The sequence below is a fragment of the Typopeltis vanoorti genome, chromosome 23 (assembly GCF_054136105.1).
Source record: "Typopeltis vanoorti isolate ZY-2024b chromosome 23, IOZ_Tvanoo_1.0, whole genome shotgun sequence".
Classification (NCBI taxonomy): domain Eukaryota; kingdom Metazoa; phylum Arthropoda; class Arachnida; order Uropygi; family Thelyphonidae; genus Typopeltis; species Typopeltis vanoorti.
In genome coordinates, this window is record NC_143571.1 from 58,120,071 (window position 1) to 58,143,608 (window position 23,538).

General features: G+C 37.1%; 1 protein-coding gene across 1 annotated transcript; it reads right to left on the reverse strand.

Annotated features, from left to right (window-relative positions):
• Positions 1–6,303: 6,303 nt before the first annotated feature.
• On the reverse strand, positions 6,304–23,194 carry LOC150093880 (rhomboid-related protein 4-like). The gene is made up of 2 exons (XM_090412545.1): positions 23,188–23,194; positions 6,304–6,977 (listed from the first exon to the last, which is right to left on the reverse strand). The coding sequence occupies exons 1-2, from the start codon at positions 23,192–23,194 to the stop codon at positions 6,304–6,306; spliced, it is 681 nt and encodes a 226-aa protein (XP_090268671.1).
• Between the last annotated feature and the right edge of the window lie 344 nt (positions 23,195–23,538).

The window sequence follows — 23,538 nt, forward strand, 5'->3', positions numbered from 1 at the left end:
AACTCCAAACGATACAAAACAAATGTCTAAGAATGTCATATGACGCTCCGTGGTTCATACGAAACACACAACACCATCGAGAAGCAAATATACCGACAATCCTCAACTTCCTCAAACAAACGGCCACCAATTACTTCACACAAGCAGCGATCCACCCAAACCAACTAATGAGGACAGCAACAGAATACAATGAACACGGCACAATGAAACACAAAAGCACCAAAGCAATCCTGCTATTCCAAAGCTAACTATAAACCACACAGCCCATAAAGAGCGAGCACATGCTCAATAACTACCCCCCCCCTAAGAGACAGACACACAAGACAAAGGGAATAAAAGCCAAGGCCTTAGTTCTCCATCACACCAGTTTAAGTCACAAGTTACAGGACCAATCAATCAATTGAATGAATGCATTTGTGATGAGTAAACAGTGGCCAATTCTCCATGCTTGCTGTGCAAACTCATTAATTGAGAAAGAAGTAATATTTACTTATTAATAAATGCATGTATTTATAAGCATTCCATTTAGGCTTTTATTTTTGTAGACAGAAGACGTTTTAAGCTTGCGCGGCAATAATTGAGCTTGGCGTTGTGTATCGAAGGCTGACGCTAGTCAAGCTACCTTGGCTTGCTCGATTGAGGGAGCATCCAGGTCCTCGTTTCAGCGCTGTGATTTCATGCACATAGCCATTTTGCGCTCCCTCCACGTCATCTCACCCGGTTGCTTAAACACGGGCCACATGCAGTCAAAGTAACTCTAGCCAGTGAGCTTCAGCCGGCCTTTACAAGTGTGCGTGTTGCTTGGAAAAATTAAGTTACAACTAACTTTTTATGACGATTAAAAGCCAAAGGGCTATTTTTTTCTGGCATCCTTAATAATAATTAAGGGGATACAAATCCCTTGTTGTTCAACTGCCAGTAAGCAAAACTCTAAAATCGAGAACTACGAATCTATGAGTTTCATATATACCGAAAAACTATCGGCGAATCCAAGTGTAAATGACCACTTGGTAGCTCAACACCAAGGCAACTCGAAGCAAAGGTGGAGCAAACTCCCTCACTATTCTTGATATTTTCTCATAATGTAAAAACACAGCCCTAGGGGATGTAATACTGTAATTACATTATGAGGAGAGGTCACTACCCAGACCGGATTCAACCTTTTTTGAGATCTCATCAGTTATCTTCCAGGTCTACCTACTCACTGATGAGACCTCAAAAAAGGTTGAAACCGGTCTGGGTAGTGACCTCTCCTCATAATGTAATTACAGTATTACATCACCTAGGGGCTGTGTTTTTACATTATGAGAAAATATCAAGGATAGCAAGGGAGCTTGCTCCACCTTTGCTTCGAGTTGCCTTGGTGTTGTACTACCAAGTGGTCATTTACACTTGGATTCGCCGATAGTTTTTCGGTATATATGAAACTCATAGATTCGTAGTTCTCGATCTTAGGTTTTGCTTACTGGCAGTTGAACAACAAGGGATTTGTATCCCCTTAATTATTTTTATGACGATGTTATTGACCAGTTTATAAAGAAGAACTGTAGGGTAGAATTTGTATTCAAGTAGCTAAATTGAAAAAGATAGAATATCATTTGTATGATTATATGTACAGTATTTAGAAATTTATGTACATTTAATGTACATTTATGTACATTTACTTCAATCGCACCTCTCCTTCCCCGAATGATAACAAGATCAAGCGTAAATTTCAAGACCAGCAATCGCCCCAGCATTCGCCCCTGTGAGTAACGCATAATTGTGAATATATTTTGCTGATTGGCAGTGATGAGACTGTGGTATTGGCAATCAGGATTACTGATTGATTGAAATGTGATAAGAAAGGTGCACGAGGCAGGCAGATAGATTAGCGCAAATCACGGTGTAATCAGTGATCTATTGTGACTGTGATTTGTGTGAATTGTGCAAGGAAGAACATACGCGGTGATTAATAAGATCATTCAAAAGAGATCATCAAAAGACCTCCGAAAGTACCTCAACAAGAAAACTTTATCTAATCTGTAAGTAACAATACTGTCAGTAGCGCAATCAGGGTTTAATCTTGTGGGGGGGACGAATTGACTAAACAATTTGAGAATACACACTACGCATCGCATACGACCTATGACTGAGCATCTGCAATGATCGCTAGTTCATAAGTGGTACAGAAATAGAAGACACGATACAACATAAATATTTTAAAAAAATGAATTTTATTCGTTAGGATAAGATTTTTGGAAAATTTTCTAGTGTTTTTCCTTTTTCTTTGGGGGATAGACCCATTTTTCCCCCTCTGGGTGCGCCACTGAATATTGTTAATTACGGAAAACCCACTAGAGAAACTAAATTCGACGATGTATACCAAGAATTCATTGGATGGGTAGAATAAAACCGCATCAGACGCTTTCCCCCACAATCGTTACAAAAGACAACCCGGAAGACCCAAGCTACGAGAACTCGACACTATCAAATAACAGACAACAAAGCCCAGAACAATCACCAAATCTCAAAATTCCAACTCACGACCCCATCCCATACTGGATACACCAGAAACACAAGGTAAATTCCAAAAAGAAGAAAATATCCAACACCAGGGACACACACACAAAAACTGATGTAAATGGAAACTGACAACGAAACAAAGGAAAGAGTACCCACCGTTACATGGCAATGAGCACTGGACATCCGTCGCCACCTCACCCAGAACGTTAAAAATGATATTTACGAAAGCCACCAATACGGAAGAAGGAAAATGCATCCAACCTAGAACCTCTATCGATTACAGGAAACTAACCAAATTCCTTGAAAACAGCAGCGTACCATACCACACATTCACACTTATCAGTGAAAAGACCCTCAAATTAGTGCTCAGAGGAGTAACTAAAACGATCTCAACAGAAGCCACAGCAGACCTCCAAAACAAAGCATTCAGGCCAGTCAAAATCAGCCGCATGCACAGAACCAATAAAACACTATAACCCCCTAATTCTGATACGGCAAGCAGTACCGGATTAAGGGACTGGGTTACTAGGCATCCATCCTGAATGCCAAACGTAGAGGGGGCGCCAAACGTAGGATTTTGAGCAAATAAAAGCATATGAAAAAATTTGGGGTTTTCTCTTTATGTTAACTAAAATAGGCGATTTAGACGAATTAAGAAAACATTGCATGGATTTGCATTCAATTCTTAATGTTGAAAATAATAGTGACTTTGGCAGAACGAACTCTTTGAAGAAATTAAATCTCTAAAGTTTACTTCAGGAAAACATCAATTCGCCATTAGAAACTTTACGATTTTTAAAACCAAGCAATCTGTAGAATATAGTTCCAAATACGTGGTTCGCGTAGAATTTTGCAGATAATTCCTATAACGGTAGATCGTCAATGGAGAGTGAGAAAGAGGATAAGATTGCTAGAGCCTCTGTTACTAATGGCTTAGGCAAAGTTAAGCAAGTTTGATCGCGGTTAGTAGTTGGAAGGCGATCAATCGTTCGATGCTGTTGGCACATCCTTCGGTGAGTCTTTGGACTCCTGGAGGTGTCACATGATAATAATAAAAGCTTTCGCAGATTTAAAATCAAGAAAAAAATATATAAATTGTAGCTCAGTGGATGTGGCATTTGCACACCATGGCGATTGACCGCATGAAAGAAGACCTCTTGGTTTTGAATCTAGTCAGCGATTAGAAAAAATATTTCTAAGCCTTTCTTCGACCGGTTCCCGAGTTAGTCGATCTCTCGCACGGGCAAGTGGGTTTTGTCTCCTTTAAACTCAGGTTTTTCGTCCCGTAAACTCAAGAAAATCGACCGTAGAACACACATTATTTCAGACATTAAATACGAGTGTTAGCGTTAGGGACCACGATATGATGGCACTTGTTGACCCGTCTCTCTTCACTGCGTGCGGCTTATTAGTGATAGCCTTGGGCCAGCTATCTCTGATTGGGTACCAGTGGAGATTGAACTGCCCACTCAGTCTCCAAAAGTTGGATAGGGCTAAACTGCCTCGCCTACTCCCTATAAATAAAAACAGTTAACTGATAGCTGATTTTTGATTAAATTAAAATTGCAGTGTAAAATTAATAATTTTTGTTTGTAATAATTTTTATTTGTTTCTTTTTATGTAGAATATCTGAGCTAATAAAAATGATAAGTAGGAATATTGAAGTTACGAAATTATTAATAATCTGAAGAAATACTTATACTTACAATTAGAAAGTACTGAATTATATCTTATTGTTAAGGATGGGAAGAGTTAATGTATTATATTGGTAGGCTGTGTAGGTCGAATTATCTTGCAATTATATAAACTCGAGTGTTTGCATTCTGTCTCACAAATATCTGTGAATACGTATACCACAGGAACGTGTAGTTTTTTTCTGTTTTTGTTTTCCTTGCCTTGCATAAAAAAATTTTAAAGTATGGACTCCAGTGTTCAGATATATAGATTGGTGTTGGCAGTTTCTTGTCAGTTTGGATGTTGTTGGTCTTGTTTTCTTGCTTGCTGCAAGAATGTGGTCTTTCAGACTTCTGTTGGTAAAACGAGCGATGATTGCTGGCGGTCTCTCTTTGCTTTTTTTTTTTTCGTGTGTCCTATTGTGTAACAGAGGTGATTTTTTCTCTGGTTGTAACTAGAATGCCAATTTTGGTGCCAATCAGTTGCATAATATTGCTTAAATCATTTGTCTTTTCTTTTGGTATTCCCTCTATTTGAAGTTTGTTTTTTTTTTCATTCTTTTTGTAGTATGTGCTTGATTCGGCACTTGAGGGTGTTAATCTCTTTCTGTAATTCTTCATTTTTGGGCTTGAGGTTTACTTGCGCTTCTATCGCTACCGTTAATTTCATCTTTATGTCTCACACTGTTCCTAGTATTTCTTGAAAGGTCTCATTATTGTGCTGTATGTAATGTTCATACTCTTCGATTTTTTTGTTAATTTGTTCCATGTGTGAATTTAGCAAGTCTTTAACCATGAGTTTGATTGAATCTACGTTATCTGTACGTTATTTTAGTATCAGGAAAGGACTTTCCTTGCTGTGCATCGCTGCTTTTGCTTGGTGTCTGTTCTTTGTTTTTAATTTTTTCACTTGGACAGCGTCTTTCGATACGTTTCGCATACCCCTTTGCTTTCCACGTTGTTTCTGAGATCCCAGAACGCTGGTAGTGTAGTCTTTGATCGCAGCCAGAACAATGTGGCCCATCCCCTTTATAGCTTAATGGCTTGGTACACTTGTTACAGGACATTTTGATTAATGACCTTCGATGTCTCGGTTACCTTTAGACTTCTTTCCCCTGAGCAACTGTAGCATGTGTGTTAAAATGTTGGCGTCCTTCGTTCTTTGTTAGATGGTGACCACAGTCCTCTTTGTCTAAGACTTTCAGCATGCACATTTTGGATTCTACTTAGCCGATTTCAATTAATTATAGATCTCAGTCTTCAGCATGACATGTAGAATTACCTTATAACACTTATAAATTAAAAACCTGAATTAAAACCACTTTAAAACTATAAAAACAGAAGCAGCGAAATCAGCGTGCATGCATCCATATACTTACACAGCACTCTCTGTGTCAGTATAATAATAATAATAATAATCTTTTTTACGAGTGAGTTTTTCACTGGAACAAAAGATTATTAAAGAGACGCCCAGTCAGAATATGGAAGCATCAATTTCCATAAAGACTGACTTCACACTATTTCCAAAAACATTTAGATATAAATTCTTCCTTTTTAAATTTTAATTTTTATTTGTACCGCTAAATCAGACCTTCAATGATTGAAGCAATCTACTTCTCATCCGAACTAGCTCATTGTTTCTGATGTTTTGATCATTATATAAAAGCTGTACTTAGATTAATATAATTTATGTTCAAACTCTATTGAGAGAGGTTGTTTCTCAATAGAGTTTTTGTTTTTTATGAAAAAATCTTTAATTAGTTGAATTAAAGAGTATTTACTATTCAACCATCCATAATTTTAAGTATTAAAATATACACTTTATTTGATAAAATTTTATTTAACAATAGGCTTAAAATATATGCATATATGCACAAATGATCGATTTATATATCTCAGCCAATGATACATGCTCTGACTATATCAGATTGAATATATGATGACAATAGGAGCAATCAAAAGTCGTAAATTATCCACTTTGAGTACAAAGGCTCATCATCAAACTAAGGAACTTCTATTTGAGTAATAACAAAAGTAAATTAAAGTTATATTTTCATTTTCTATTTTCTTCTTCTTTTTTTTTTTTGCATTTTCCTTAGTGCAGTTACTCGACAAGTATTATTCCTTAGTCAGCTGATTCATAACAGACTACAACCCAAGGACCAGATTTTCGTACTGACAGCGACACACAAAAAGTGATAACATTCCAAGGAAGATCCATAAATTTAAGAGGTTCTTGAATATAAGCAAGTCCAACTAAAATACCAGCTAAATGACCAAAGAATGAAGTACAAGGTGTAAATATTTGAATTAAAAATAGTTCAATCCAAATAATATACGCAGCTGGTAGCGGAAGAGGTATGCCAAAAATATAATATTCGTAATTTGGAAAGTAGTAAGATGTCAGTACTTTTAGAGCAAAGATTACTCCGGAAAATCCCACAGCACACTGATTATTAAAATTTTTTTTATAATATTCAGTGGCCAGCAAATAAAGTCCAACTGATGTAGCATTTGTTAGTACTGAAAACAGAAGTAAAATATACAGGAATTTAGCACTGCCAAACTTTCTTTCAAGAATCCATCCTTTCGCTACAAAAGATACCATGTTGTAATATAAATGCAAATCATCGATATGTTCAAAAGAAGCGTATAACATTCTTTTATATTCTCCATAATACCACACCGTGTTCACACTAACAGATGCATCAAATGGATTTTTCCATGGTATTTTAAACAATCGCAGATATATTGCTGACTGTAGTCCTATACAAAATAGTGTCACGGGTGGAATATTATCTGGCCAATGTACTCAAATACACAGTACATTAAATAAAGGATTCCGTATCTTGGACGCCTATGTGATGCACTCATTTCTCAGCAGCTTTCCAAGGAGTCAACATGCTTCTTTCTTCTTTTCTTCCGATTTCACAGCTCTAAAATCAGAATGAAAATTTTTCAGTCAAACAGTGGTATAAAGCATTATAAATTGTTGTTTTAAGGATACTTGCGACATAAGACTGAATGATATAATCACGTAATCACAAGAAAGATATTTATTTAGATATATAAATGACATATTTATAGATGATAAATATATAGATATATAGATGACATATTTGCTATTTGGCCTCACAGTAAAAACACTTTATCTTCCTTTTTAAACAGTATTAATTCCTTACATCATCGCATAAAGTTTACTATGGAATTAGAAGAAAACAACCAGTTATCTTTTTTAGACGTTCTCCTCATCCGATCATCTTCAAATATTCTTACAACTACAGTATACAGGAAACCAACATTCACAGGTCGTTATATTCTGAAAGAATCAGCCCATCATCCATGTCATAAAACAGGAATTATAAAATGTCTCATCAAAAGAGCCAAAACTAATTGTTCTACTTTTGATTATCTACAGAAAGAACTTTCTACTATCCAACAACACATGAAACTCAATGGCTTTTCTGAAAAAAGTATTCAACGTCTTCTTACATCTTATAATCCTCCACAAAACAACAAAGATTCAATACGTCGAGTACCTATTCCTTATATCTCCGGTATTTCAGAACCTATCGCAAGAATTTTGAAGAAATATGATTTAACAGCTACGTATTCTCCTATTAACAAATTGTCTTCTCAATTTCCTTCTCCTAAAGACAAACGCTCAACTTTATCTCTTCCTGGAGTTTATCAAATTCCTTGCAACTGTGATCTCTCTTACTTTGGACAGACTGGACGTTCTCTTGAAAAAAGAATCCAAGAACATCAATCATCCATTCTTCACAATAAACCTGAAAAGTCTGGTTTGGCTCAACACGGGATTGAAACTGATCACAGCATCCTTTGGTCCAAAACGCGCCTCTTACATAGATCCCGTTATAGGTTCGAACGTTTGTTCAAGGAAAGCGTGGAGGCCTTGCTCCATCATCCCAACCTGAATCGTAATGACTGCATATCTATATCAAAAATCTGGGAAAGCCTAATCAAGATTACCCATTAATTTTTTTTTTTTTTTTTTTTTTTTTTTTTTTTTTTTTTTAATAGCAAATTCAATCATGTTTCTACTTCAAAATATTTCGTTTCATACTTAGTGATATAACATCACGCGGCATGTTCTAATTTCAACGATCTATTGTTAGTATTCTAGCTTGTATATTTTTTAAACTGTTCTTGTAATACCACCGACGATGGTCTGCTATTTCCAGACCGAAATATTTGGTTAAATAAATATCTTTCTTGTGATTACGTGATTATATCATTCAAAGCATTATAAAGCTTATAAAGTACGTTATAAGTACCACTTATAAGTGATATAAAGTACGTTTACGTATGAAGTTGAGGTAAAAATAATGACAACAATCATGGAGAGAAGCGACTTGTCCTTTGATTGGATACACTGTGCATGGAAAGAAGTAAATGGATATCCCCATGGGAAAGTTACATCATGCCATGTAATGCGTCAAGTGCTTGTAGCTGGTATAAATTACAGGAATATGATGCTCCCAAGTCAGTGCAACTGTGTCCGAGTGAAATGGCTGCGAGACGGGAACTGACGGAGTTTGAAAGAGGCGATGTGATAGGATGCCATGTTGCAGGACTATCTGTTCGGCAAATTTGTCAAAAATTTGCCGAACAGATAGGTCAACAATTAGCGATACCATACTGAGATGGAAGCACAGAGAATCAACTGGAACTACCCGCTTTGAACGACTCTCCACACTCACCGAACCTCTCCGTATGATGCTACGAACGGTAATATGTAAAAACAGCAATTCGTTGGCCGACGCGTTGAATGCGGAAGGCATCGACTGGAAAACGAATCTGAAAAGCATTCGGAACCGAGACTCACAACACGAGTTTCTATGGTAGGATCGCAATATGCAAGTGTCCCACGTTACCCGAACCAACATGCAGCATCGTCTTCAGTCGTGCAAAGAACATGTGCGGTGGGACGTGGAAGCTTGGAAAATTGTTTTATGGAGAGACAAATCACGCAACACCCTCTACCGAGCAGATCGACGGGTCTGGGTGTGGCGGGGGCTCGGTGAAATTCACTCCTTACCAGAGTGCGTAACTCCAACTATGAAATTCGGAGGTGGCGGTGTGGTCGTATGGTCCTGTTTTTCCTCGGACCTCTGCGGTGCAACGAACATTGAACTCCGAGGTATCTAAATATTTTGGATAATACAATACTTCCTACTTTGTGATGTTTCTACGGAACTGACAATTATCTCTTTTAACAAGGCAGTGCACTGTCATAAGGCTGCTGTGATAACTACTCGTACAAGGTTTGTACACATGAACGTCACGACACTTGATTGTCCTCCAGAGAGCCCCTGATCTTTATCTTAGTGAAACCTGTGGGATGAACTGGGGCGTCGGGTGAGGTCAAGGTCCACAACAATTTAGGACCACATTACATGCCTACATGAAGAATGGTCCAAAATTTCCATCGATCGCTATCTGGGTTTGTGAAAGTATGCCCTATAAGATATCTGCAGTCATCGCAATGAGAGGAGATCCTACATCTTATTTAGGGGGGGGGGATATGCTTGTTTGTTTCTCACACTATGGTGTCCATTGACTTCTTTCCAAGCAGCGTATCTTACAAATATTTTTAATATCGTTTTATTCTTCGTAAAATCTATTCAATTTTCTCATATTACTATAACTATATATTTCAAATTCCTTATTATTCAACTGCATTTGTTCATTTATTTTATTTACAAATCATATCCATAGCTTTCTCGACGAAAGCAGGGACGAATGCTGGTCTTGAAATTCACGCTTGCTCTGGTTCAGACTTCAATCAGACTTCAATCACACCTCTCATTCAGGGAATGAGAGGTGTGATTGAAGTCTGATTAGCGGAATAATGAATTACTGACCATTTAAAACTATGTACAGTATTTAGAAATTTATGTACATTTAATCATACAAATACAACATTTATTTTACAAATGATATTCTATCTTTTTCAATCTAGCTATTTGAATATAAATTCTACCCTACGGTTCTTCTTTATGAACTGGTCAATAACATCGTCATAAAAAGTTGGTTGTATCTCAATTTTCCCAAGCAACACGCACACCTCTAAAGGCTGGCTGAAGCTCACTGGCTAGAGCTACTTTGACTGCGTATGGCCTATGTTAAAGACGAAGTGCAGGGAGCGGAAATGGCTATGCGCGCGCATGAAATCACAGTGCTGCAGCGAGGACCTGGAAGCTCCGACAACCGAGCAAGCTAAGGTAGCTTTGACTAGACGAGCAAGCATCGGACTTCGATACACAACACAAAGCTCAATTATTGCCGCGCAAGCTTAAGACGTCTTCTGTCTAAGAAAATAAAAGCCTACGTGGAATGCTTATAAATGCATGCATTTATTAACAAGAAAATATTACTTCTTTCTCAATTAATGAGCTTGCGCAGCAAGCATAGCAAGCATGGAGAATTCGCCCCTGGACGATAGCAATCGCCATTCATCCTACTCTTTTGACAAACCATGTTGTTCCTAGACATTCCTTACATCAAGATCATCTGTAACCAGTGACTTAAACACTGATCTTCATTCCATCTTTCAGTGGGGCAAGGATAACCTAATCATCTTCAATGCCACTAAAACGCAGTCTTACCATTTTCCTCCCGCCTCACATGGTACAAACACATAACATCAATAGTTTTTTCAGCTTCTAAAAAGCTAGGAATTCTTTTCGCTCATGAAGTTAGTTTGTGCCCACCCACCCAGCTACTAATCCTTTATAAATCCCTAATCCAAGTCACACTTAGAATATCGTTCACACATTTGTGGTGGCACGCCTAAAACCTCCTTAAAAATTCTTGATGCTGTCTAGAGAGAGACCAATTTGACTCATGGATGACGTCACAGGCTCAAATCAACATCTATCTCTATGACGCAGTATGTCAGCTTCGTGTCTCTTCTGCAGACTCTTCCATATTCACTACTCCAACGAATTGGCGAACATCATTCTCCACTTACTGTTGGGCCTTTTAAAACAAGAGTAGCAGCTGCACAATGTTCCTTTTCAGTACAACTGTAAACACATTGAACCTGCTTCTCTTCTTTCTCATTTATTCCATCTACCTTTGTTCTGTGGAACAGCCTTACCAGGGTGTTTCGCGACAGTTTCAACCTACAGCTCTTTAAGAATATCAATAGATTTCTTCTTTTTCAATCCTTTTCTGCATCTCACATAAAACACTGATGTGGTATAGGTTCTTGAACGTCTCGTATATGGAATAAATATACTTTTATTTATCTTTATATTTAATGCGCAAAATAAAAAAAAATCACAGAATTCTGAAGTATAGTGAGAGATTTTGATTAAAGAAGAACGTTAGGTCTTAATTATATTATACAGTTTTTCATTTATGAATTGCTATATTCCAATCACAAAGTCAAGAGTGGATGGGAAAAACATATATCATGTTTTCAAATTTAATTAAGTAGGCTTTCTTTAGTTTATTTAATTTAGTTTGATTTATTATAATCATCTGAGTGATTAGTTTATTTTATGACGGTGTCAGAAGTTTGTTTTTCTTACGAAGTCAGGCTCAGACAGCACTTTTGTGTGCTGTCTGAGCTTAATCCCCAAATATATGAGTAATTTTAATAGTCGAACACGCTTCTTGTTCTTCTTCCGCAGCTTGTCCCACTTAAGTAGGGTCGCTGTCTCAGTGAGTCTTCTCCATATATATCCTCTTGTCTTGTGCTGTAAACACATTCAAGTTCATCATCCTCAAGTCCTCCTCCACCCGCATCACCATCTGTATAACAAGCTATTATTAAATAAAACAAGCTATTATTAAATAAAATCTTAAACGCTACTGCTACTTTAAATTCAACTACTAAATGGAGCAAGAGCAAAAAAAAAAAAAAAAGAAAAGAAAACTACTGTACTTCGACACTCCGTTAACTACACGCGCTATGAGATATGCCGTTCGACTGCATGCACATTAATAGAAGAGCACGTGTAGGGTCTACGCCATTACATTTAGCTGTAACAATGGTACTGACGTTAGAAGAAAAGACGTTTATTGTTGAACATTATATTCGTTCATATGAAGTTGTTAAGGCAAATGGTCCACGCCTACGACATGTTTTTGAGCAGTTTGTCCTTCGTTTCCCTAAGCGTTCCCAAAGCAATAGTGTCATCATTGCCTTAATCCAGGGGTTCCGACGTACTGGGAGTGTTCTGCTGCAGTGCATTCGGATAGACCACAAACTGCTTACTCAAATGAGAATTGGAGCAAGTGTTGCAGTCTCCGAAACGCAGTCAACGCCGCACAGCAGCAAAAATTGGGATAGCGAGGGATTACTACAGAGAATCTTTAAGGAGCTGGGTACCTTTTCGTACATCATTCATGGGGGTCAGTGTTCAACAGCAACGGATTACGCTGCACGGCGGAATTCAATGCGCGGCCAATGTCTACGAAGATTTGTCCTTTTTCCATAATGTCTGGTTCTCGGACGCAGCACATTTCCATCTAAGCGGTCATGTAAATAGATGAACCTACAGGTTTCTTAGTATGTCGAGACCTGAATTTGTTCAAGAGAAAAACCTCTTCACAGCAAGAAGGTCACTGCATGGTGTGCGATTTCTGACCATGCCATACTTGAGCTTTTCTTCACTGAAGTGGGTGATGTAACCTTGACCTTGAATAGCGAACGTTACATCGAGAAAGTGTTAGTTCCGCTTAGCCACGATTTGCATAGGATGTGTCGTGCAAAAAAACATTCCATTTCATGCACAGGTTATTCCAACAGGACGGAGCAACCTGTCACACATCACGTAGTTCTAGAGTCTATTTATTAGAATACTTCTCCGGAAGGCTTATTTGGAGGTTCACAGAATTTCCGTAACTTCACGTCTCCTGATCTCACATCACTTGATGCCTTTGTTTGGGGTATGTTGAAGGAAAGGGCATTCCACCATGACCTACCTTCAAACCTTGATGAACTAAGGGATAAAATTACACGATATGTCCAGTAGATATCCAAACCCTTGTTCTCCAAGCTGACAGAGAACCTTCACATGCGTTACTAAACCTGCCTTGAAAGACAAGGTGCCCATTTCGAGCACGTAATCTACCGTCGTTAATGCTTTATTCTACCAAGATGCCGATAGTTGTGTATGCACATATTACCATGTGTAAAAATATATTTCTTTGTTAATAAACCCGTTTATTTCCTAACATATTTCGTTGTAGTTATTCAGTACTTTTTTTTCATACTGTGTTTATAGAAATAATAATAATAAAGTAACTGTATAAATAGTGTGAATGATGTCTGTAGTAAAGTATCTTATTTGTTTGGGGAAATAAACTACAATGTATGGCTCAGTAAGCACAATTTGTAAGTCAGCGATCATGTCTAGGCACTGACATTTCAAAGCGCTTGTAGTTACAATCATCTCTAATTTTGTCTTAATTCTTGTAGAGAAGTCACGTTTGATGTGCACACTGCATCGATTAAGAAACCTCACGTTGATAGAAAATGATATTTCGACGTTCGATAAGTTGCCATCATACTGTTTGTGATTTTCTTCACAAAGAAACGGTCTAACACTTCAACATTTGTAAGTGCAGATTAAGGGAGTATATTCAGGGTGTGCTAGGTTGCTAATTGTGCACTGTACACTTGAAAAAGTGATGAAGAAATAATCTTTGAGCAGTTATTAATTTTAAATAAATAGTCAGGCGATATTACAAATATCAAGACATTCACAGGCAAGTCAGATAAGGCGAACGTAGAAGTCAAAGCACGTACTGAGTAGCAATATATGAAGTGAGAATAATATGGTTCGCTGCGATGTCTGAGATGAGGGATCGATGTGCTTTGCTAACGGTAACGGAGTGCGGAGACCACAAAGCGCACAAGGAGGATTATACCTACTGACTGAATTTGCGCAGGAATTAAAGACGTGTGGACTGTTAACATCACAGAAAGCTTAATACTACTCAGTAGATTACTGGCAACTGCGAAGAGAAGTGCAGTTACTAGTTGAGCCCTCCAGTTTTGCCAACGGTTAACTTCAGGGTATTTACTCGAGTATTTGGTGCTGGTGCTTTCGTCATGGTAGAATTACGAACAGTATAACACTTCTTTGTAAAGAACATTAGAAGTTTCATCATCCTAGACAAAAATAATTAAACTCTCAGGTCTGCTAACCTGAGAACATGCTACATATAACTGCCAGTGTCCGAAACATTCAGCTCATAAACCTAAACCTACATATCTAAGTATCTGTCCCTAGGCTTTATTAATCGTCATTGCAAAGGAAACTCTTATTGGAAATTGTAACCGTTTGAATGCAAATGGACAGTCTGAAGGAATGAGGGGTATCCGAGGAATGAAGACAATTACTCCGATACAAGGAGCTGTAAATATCACAGCTTCTATCATATTTGCTTTCAACGATTTTACTCGAAGCTTAGTTCCATTGCGAAGATTTTTTTTTTTTTGGGGGGGGGGTTGCAGATATCGGAGCAACAAAATAGGAACACCTATTTTCAGTTTAATTTCATGATTAGATAATCCAGGTGGATTAAGCGAATTTAAAAATTCCATGGAAAAATGTCTCCAAGATGGTCGCTGACCTTCGATAGAAGATAGCACAATAAGAAGAAGAAGATGGAAAAATGAACTGCATCACCTATATCCACAGGTTATCTATTGATTTGTAAACATTAGCAGATCCATTAACCCTATTAAGAACCAACTCGTTCTTTATTGGCATTGCTTCATTTTGTGGTGCGAGGATAGCTCTCTCCTTGAACCAAGAAGGTGACTTTTCTGTTATGTTCTTAATAGATGGGTAGACACTGCACAACAGTTCGTCTGCAGCTCGGACAATTTTTCCAATATTTAGGTAGGTTAATATAATTTTTCCGTCTCTTTGCTGTACTTCACCATTGCTAATTTTTAACAATTTGAGGAGAAGGAATGTGCATTCGAGTCTACATGTAGATGAACAAGCATATTGGTTTGAGAGAAAACTTCTGTATATTATGCCACAGTAACGATTTTTTAAAGCAGGCATTAATTTCTTCCACCCTGGTTCCGCGGAATACGACGGGCAATGTTTGTCGAAAAACAGTTATTCCACCCATTCTTCGATCGTCTGATTTGATATCCTTTAGTGTTTTTCTCGACCGCTTGAACTTCAACAGATATTTTATGGAATATTGTACATTCATCCCAATTATTCAACCTTTTGTAATAATTTCGACAAATTACTGTTTTCATATATTCACACAGGTGTATTTTTAGTCACATTTGTAAGTTGGTACTTGAAAGTAGAATGAGCAGTTCGACCAACTTGCAATAGAATAGATGCTATACCTGACGATGCCACAGCCAGAGGAATTTTACTTTGGTTTCTCAACTTAATTAATAATAAATTTAGTAAAAATGTTTTCCCAGACTACCTGGAGCATCCAAGAAAAACAGTTTCCTTGATTGATTTTCACAGCTTGTTAAAACATTGTGAAAAACTTTAGCTTGATTTGAAGTTAGTTTGTATGTAGAGGCAAAGGATTGTTCAGTATCGGAAGGCCGAAATCTTTAACACTTTTGTCACTTATTGACTTAACAATTGATTCAGTCTCAGTAATGCTTCATTATATATTGCTTCATTAAACTGAGCCTGAGAATGAGTAGAACGTTCTTGGTGTAAGATATCTTTTGAAAAATAATTTTTGTAAGTTGACCATAGCGATAGTGGGTCGCTCATGTTGCAGTGAACCAACATTATAGCGAACAAAAGGCGTAAATATGACGGTGAGTTTGAAATTATTGCATTGCCGAGAAATCGAAACAGTGAGAATCATCTTCTATCAAATTGAAAGCCTTAGATGCATCCCGGTATGTCGGATGTGCTAAACCATTTACTGTTCTTAGGTCGCCGAATGATTTTGGTCCCTTCACACACATCAAGAGCATTCGTAAATAAAAGCATTCAGCATTATTGGGATGTACAATATAAAAACGACCTAGAGCATCGCTCTTTTTCACACCTTGATAACCATCCACGTTGGCATCCCGTCTTCTTCGTTGAAATTTGATTTGATGCCAGGTGTAGTATGTAGGTACCTCGTTATAGGTCAGGGTTTCGGAAAAAGTATCTTCAATGCAGAGCTTAAAAAAGGCTTTAAAGTTGTGTCCCTTGGTGACCCACTATGCTGAGTACGTTACTTTCTGTGAAGCGCTTTGACTATTTTCGAGATGAACTGTGAGATGAACTACGACTGAATGGCGATCATGAATATTAAAAGATAAAATCCGCCAAACGACTTCAGAGGTAATCATGTATCGTTCGGTTTTTTATAGATCTACTTCGCTACGTTTATTTTGTAAACAAAACGTAGCTTGGTCAGAGCCCTTGTTGATATACTTGCATGTGCATTTGATGGATTTCACGGAACTGCAAATTTCAACATTATGTCTGCTTTATAGGTTTGTGACAAAACCAGATCATAATGCACTATATGGTGATTGTCAATTTCAAAAGTTCCTTGCCAGTTATTTATGGCAGCAATACGGCCATCATGTGAGGGAGCACGTCGACGATATCGTGAATATCCATCCTCACCAGTTTCAGTTTCATTGATAAAATCTTGGATATCTCTTCGTGCACTTTCCTGATTTCATGCAAAGTGAGTTTGGATGAACAGGTCCGTATGAACCATGCATTATTTTATTTTTTTTTTTTATGATATCGAACAGTTCTTTGTCACATTGTGGAGAAGGTATCTTGGCGCTTATAATGGAATCGATTTCATGGCTCCTGATTTTATCTTCGAGTGAAATCAATGTGTGAGCGTGTGGCAATGCCCTTTTTTTGCCATTGTACTGTATAGTAGCACAACACCCTCTAACAATCTTGTACTTTGTGATTAGATTCATCAATTTCATCAGCTTGACATGAAAAACTCTTGCAATGATGTCGTTCCTGTCATAAGTCTTATTACCGGGTAGCAAATTTTCCAAAATCTCTGACTAATTACTATTGCACGTTAAGGTAATGAAGAGCCCAGCACCACCATACGCTCTAACATGGGCCATTACATCCTGAATCTTTTCGTGAAAATAATGGGTGCTTCCCACGAAAGGAGGCAATGCAATATTTGAATTAGGCCAATGCTTGAAGCATTTTCATCAGCGCGCAATGCATTGTGCAGATGTACTGTATATAATTTTCTATCCGAAGTTTACTTTGGTTTAAACGCATGTATGTGAGCTGCTCGGACTCAATTTTAGCATACATGTCAACCCAGTATTAATTGATAAGTTGACCATATCTGTGTGGCGGATTTAAATTTTCTATCCGTACCATAATGCGATACGCGTAAAAATTCATTACTGAAACTGTTTTTCTACTTGTTTCTACTTGTTTTCCACTGCCTGCGTGATATCCTCTCGATACTCGGTTTGCACGTTTGGCCAGTGTTAAGTTCTTGTACATTGTTAGCATTATTAGCCTACTAAAAAGTTTGTATATATATATTATGCTGATGTAACATTCATTGTAAATCAAATACAAGAAATGTTACATGGTCACAGGTCACAGATCACAGGGTAATAAGGAATGTTACCCTGTGATCTGTCTACAATGGAAAGCGGCTTGTTCGCGTAGGTTTGAAACGAAATAGATTTGTACAAATTTATGATCATTTAATTCGACTGACCTTGCACCTTAATAGTATGCATAAAACCCCACCATCCCTTCAGCTAATTGTTTCGAACCAAATGATGAAATTGTAAGCCGAATAGTTTCGATAAATTTATGAGACTGTGGACGTTGAATTGTAATGAATGATAATAATGGTTCAGGAGCGGCTGTCATTTCATTTAGTTTCACCTTTCCATTCAAACAACACATTACGGGAGATTCATGTCTGTATTTAAATGCTTTACAGTGCTGAATGCTGACCAAAAGAGAAAATGTGTGCTGTCATCTCAGGGGATTTGGGGTCATTTTGATAAATCAGTGGCAAATTTTTGACTCGTATTGAAACATGGCTTCGTCACTATGATCCACAGACCAAATAACAGCTAGTGGAGTGAAGACACAAAGGTTCTTCATGGCCAAAGAGGTTCCAAAAACAAAAGTCAGAAGGGAAGGTTCTTGCCATTGTCTCTTGGGATATGAATGGTGTAATCCATACCAGGTATGTGAAAAAAAAAAAGAAGAAAAAAAAGAAAAAAAAAAGGTCAACCTGTTACATCAGCAGTTTATTCAACAGCACTCAAAGAACTGAAGGAGGCACTGAGGAAAAATGCCGCGATAAACTGAGCAGAGGCGTGTTGCTTTTGCCGGACAATGCGCCTGTTAGCAGTGCTCGTGAAACCGAACAGACAATAAACAACTTGGGCTTTCAATGTCTGCCTCACTCACCCAATTCGCCAGACCTGGGTGGCAGACCCTATCTGACTATTTTCTATTCCGAAATTTAAAGAAACACTTGAAAGGAACAAAATTTACCACAGATGATGAAGAAGTTCACATTTATGTAGCTGAGGACTGGTTTGTGGAACAAGGAAAACACTTTTTTTTTTCTCAGATAATTGCAAATGATGCAGCAGTGTTCTAAGCGTATAACACCTCGTGGGGAATATGTAGAATAATGTGTAAGTTACATGGTTCTACCTGAATTCCTTCATGGTGATTATCACAACTTTTCAGTACACCCTCGTATAACTATCTTTCCACCAATGTAAAGCAAATATGCATGCAAAAAATTAAATAGAGTGGTTTTTTTTGTTTGCTTGATGTAAGGGAGGAAGGAAGAGAAATCTTTGATAACTTCTTATAATTATTCTTCAATCCAGAGTACAATACGAAAATATGTTCCACTTAAAAAAATAATAAATAAATAAACAAACGTAAAATGTTATAGAAACATTCTGTTAAGTAACAGAATATGTTCAACCTATTAAATAAAATGCGCATTCAATGAAAAGTAATAGGGTTTCTCAGAACACTCATCATTTTTAGGCACTTTTTTTTATTCCCAAAGCCGATCGATAGTTACGCATAGCATAGGCTCATGCAGTTCGAGGACCCAAACAATATCGGCATTTGTGTGCTTTAATGTTTCAGTAGTTAAATAACACACACACACACACACACACACACACACACACACACACACACACACACACACACACACACACACACACACACACACACACACACACACACACACACACACACACACACACACACACACACACACACACACACACACACACACACACACACACACACACACACACACACACACACACACACACACACACACACACACACACATTAATTTCGATCATTTATTTAAATAGTTCGTCTCTGCGGTGCGACAGAACATATCTAAAATAACAGGAAAATGGAAGGTGGCCCTGTGGCCCTGCTGTGGAAAGGGACGTTTGCTTCCATAGCCCTAGGTTGCCTAGAGAAAAACTGGCATAGATTTGACTGTAATCGTGAACTTAAGGGAGCTTTTTTTTTAATGAATTTCATCTGCCGATTCGCAAGCTATTCTATCGTCAGTATGGACAAGCGAGGTTTTTTTCTCCTAGAAACTTTTTTTTTTTTTTAAATTACGAATCTCAAAAATAGACGGCAGAACTCATTCTATTGCAGACAATGATACGAGTGTTTCATAGGGTGCTGTACGCTTTCTCTTTGGAAAAGTCTTGATAGCTTGAGCTCAGTATCTATGAGGCCTTGAGGATTAAGACTGGCTGCCTACTGTTATCAAAAAGTTAGTTTAGAGCTAAAGGGAGCTCCTGCTTAAGCTTTTTGGGGATGAAATATCTTAGAGGATTTATTTTATTTTACAGGAATAGGGATAGTGAATAATTATAAGTTTTATATGAGTATTAAAACAAAATATTCCATTATTTAAATTAAGGGGATATTAAATCCCACATTATTTCAAAGCCGAATAAGAAACTGAAAGATAGGAATCAAAGCTCTTCAAAGAATTAAAAAAAAAAAACATTATATATATATATATATATGTGTGTGTGTGTGTGTAAAATGTTTTTTTTTACCTTGGGTATACTATACGTTAAAGATACCAAGCAATTTTATAAACTTGGTTTTAATCCTTTTTCCCAAGTAAGCAAACAGACAGGTAAGTCAAGTTTGCACCTGAAGTATTTTCAGGTCTGATGCAACTCGTGGAAGGTGGAGTAAGCCCTGATCACTTTCCTTAGTATCTTCCATAATGCAAAGCACATCTCCTTGCGGATATGTATAATGCTATGCATTAAGGGAAGGGCCACTACCCAGACCGGTCTCGACCTTTATTGAGGTCTCGTCAGTGGGATGACACTGAGATGCCAAGGTTGAAGTAATGTAGAACGTATAAATTTTACCTATACACGTTGCCACAAGGTGCTTTGACCTTATTAAATAAAAATCTTAGGATGAGAGAAAGATGTAGAAAGTTTTTTACCTTGGGTATACTATACGTTAAAGAATACCAAGCAATTTTATAAACTTGGTTTTAATCCATTTTTCCCAATTTTTGTAAGAGTTTGTCATTTTCAATTTAACAGTGGTCTGCTAACATAGATTTCTTTACTCATCCTTTCTATTTCTTTATAAAAGCATAATCAGCCGGTGGTCTAACACCTCTAAGGATTCCTCGATGAATCACTAATGGTGTCACGTACTAACAATAAAAAAATTTGATTTATTCACGAAACCTTGAAAACCTACCTGTTTAATTCAATAAAGGACCGCTAATATATGTTTCTTAGCTCATTCTTATTGTTTCATACTTCTAAAGAAATAATTTGTCGAATGTCAGTTCTGGTAATATAACCTATAATTTTGATTTATTCACGAAATACTAAAAGCCTGCTGCACACACATATTTATCTAAATGCAAGTAAGAACCAAATTGTGTATACTTGAATTTTGGATTATGTTCTACACAATTAAACGTTACACAGGTGCCCTCTTTATGCAGATTTCATATTATTATTTTTAATTCAATATAGACGGCGCTCTTGAATTGCTTCCAGTACTGTAATTGCATTATCTTTCTAGATTTCCGTTGAATTAACAGAATGGAGACCTATGTTTGGTAGCAGACAAAGGGAGAGGGACTAAGAAATACATGGCAACATGAAATTATTAGGATTGCTGGAATGCAAAGGATAAAAAAAGTTTAAAAGAAAATGGAACGGAGAAAATTTGAGCAGACCTTCGTTCAGCAGTGGACTAATTCAGTAGAAAATAAAAGAAAAAGAGGAAATGTATGTCCAGTTCGTATTCAGCGACGTTTCGAAAATAATGAGGCTGCCAAGTATTATATCTGATATTTATTAAGATGTTTACTTTTACTTTATTGAGACAGTATGCCGATATTTCTTTAAGAGTAATTTTAATATTGCAATGCCGATTTTTCTTTTCTCTCTCTCTCTCTCTCTCTCTCTCTCACACACACACACACACACACACACTGTTTTCTGAGATTTTAAACATCTGAAGTAACGACGAAGTAGTAGTAGTAAAAAGATTGATTGACGTATATAAAATGATTTATTTATATATTTTTAAAATTTTCTTATAATTATTATTATTAGAGCCTCCCTAGTTCAATCGGTTTTTGGCTATACCCTTGGGCTGGAAAAATCCTGAGTTCTAACCTTGTCTAGTATGAGAAGACCCTATCTTTATCATAGCTTTCCAATTGGGGGGTTTTCCTCTCAGAAATTCGGATTTTTCTCTTTGCTTGTTTACTTGTTTCCTCAAACAAGCAAATCGATAAGAAGAACACAAGTAATTGACAGCCATAAAACATTAAGTAAACAAGACCGACAACCTTTCAGTGCGTTAATTAATCACTTTTCAAAAGTATTTAGGTTTCCGTGACAGGCCATTGAGTCTAATACGCAAGAGATTATGTGATACACACCTCCACGCCAGTACGCTTTGTCAAGGTTATTCTACTATGTACATACTATATAATCCACCATCCACACCTACCATACATTAATGCAGTACATAATCACCATCATACACTACGCCATCCACCGCCCCAACAGTATTTTGGTCTGTTAATTGCTTGTGTTCTCTGCATAGTTTTTTTTTTTTTTTTTTTTTCTGGAGAGAAAAAGAAAAGAAGTAAAACTTCTATATCTGACTGAGAAAAATTTAGAAAATAGACTGAGAAAAGTTAGAAAAATAACAGAGATAAAAATATTATTAGAGTAACTGTCAGCTGTAGCTGACTAATGTATACTGAGAGAAAGAAGCCCTTTCCAAAACTGAACTGCTCGTTTTTTAGAAAATTCATACAGAGCTTCATGATGATTCTTGAAAAGTGAAATATGTTAAAACTTTAAGATGGTCTCCTGAAAACTATTGATGGTGTCACTATAAAATTATTTTCTTTTATTCTAAGACTATTTTAGTAGTTTTTAACATGTAAATGGCTGACTAACGGGAAGAAATGCTAGAAGAAAGCTAAACAAACCAAACTTATCGAACGCCTCGTCTTGCATCATCGGAATTTCTGAATTCGGTCCCATACTGCGATCACCTTGCAGTTATAAATGAAAACCACACAGATATGTTATACACTAAGATCCGGTGATCGAGATAGCAAATTCTGCAGACAGTCATGTATTTGGATCAACGGCTTGTCGTTGCTGTGACCAGGTTCTCTCAGTTACAACGCATTGAAAAAGCATTCTGGGAAAACCAACAAACAGGAGATATCTTCATAGATCTTACATTTGCCTATGATACGGTATGGAAAAATTGACTTTTATTTAAATAAGCAAATATCCTCCAATGCAAAAAAATAATTAATCTTTTAAACCCAATGCTTTCAAATCCTAAATTCCATGTGCAGCTTTGTGCAAGAAAAAGCAGGACAACATTCTTTCAAAATGGCCTCCTCCAGGGAGGTCATTTTGGAGCAGTCTTGTCCCCAGCTCTCTTCAATGTTTATAAATCAGACTACTTACCTTCCATAGACTCCCACAACTTCATGCATGCTGATGGCCTAGCTATCTATCATTAGTCATAAGCCTAATTTTTCCGAAGTGGAGAAATCCCTTGACAATGATGTAATACAAGTGGAAAAGTATTTTAACTCCTGGTATCCAAGACCTAACCATCAAAAACTATCTCATTTACATTTCACGTGCTTAATTCTGAAGTTAGCCGCACACTAAATTTTAATTTCTGTGTTAAAGTCATAAACCATGAAGATTATGCAAAATATCTAGGAGTCACCTTAGATAGAACTCTCACCTGCAAAACGTATATACAACTTGGAAATAAGATTGAAGTTAGAAATTATCTTTAAACTGACT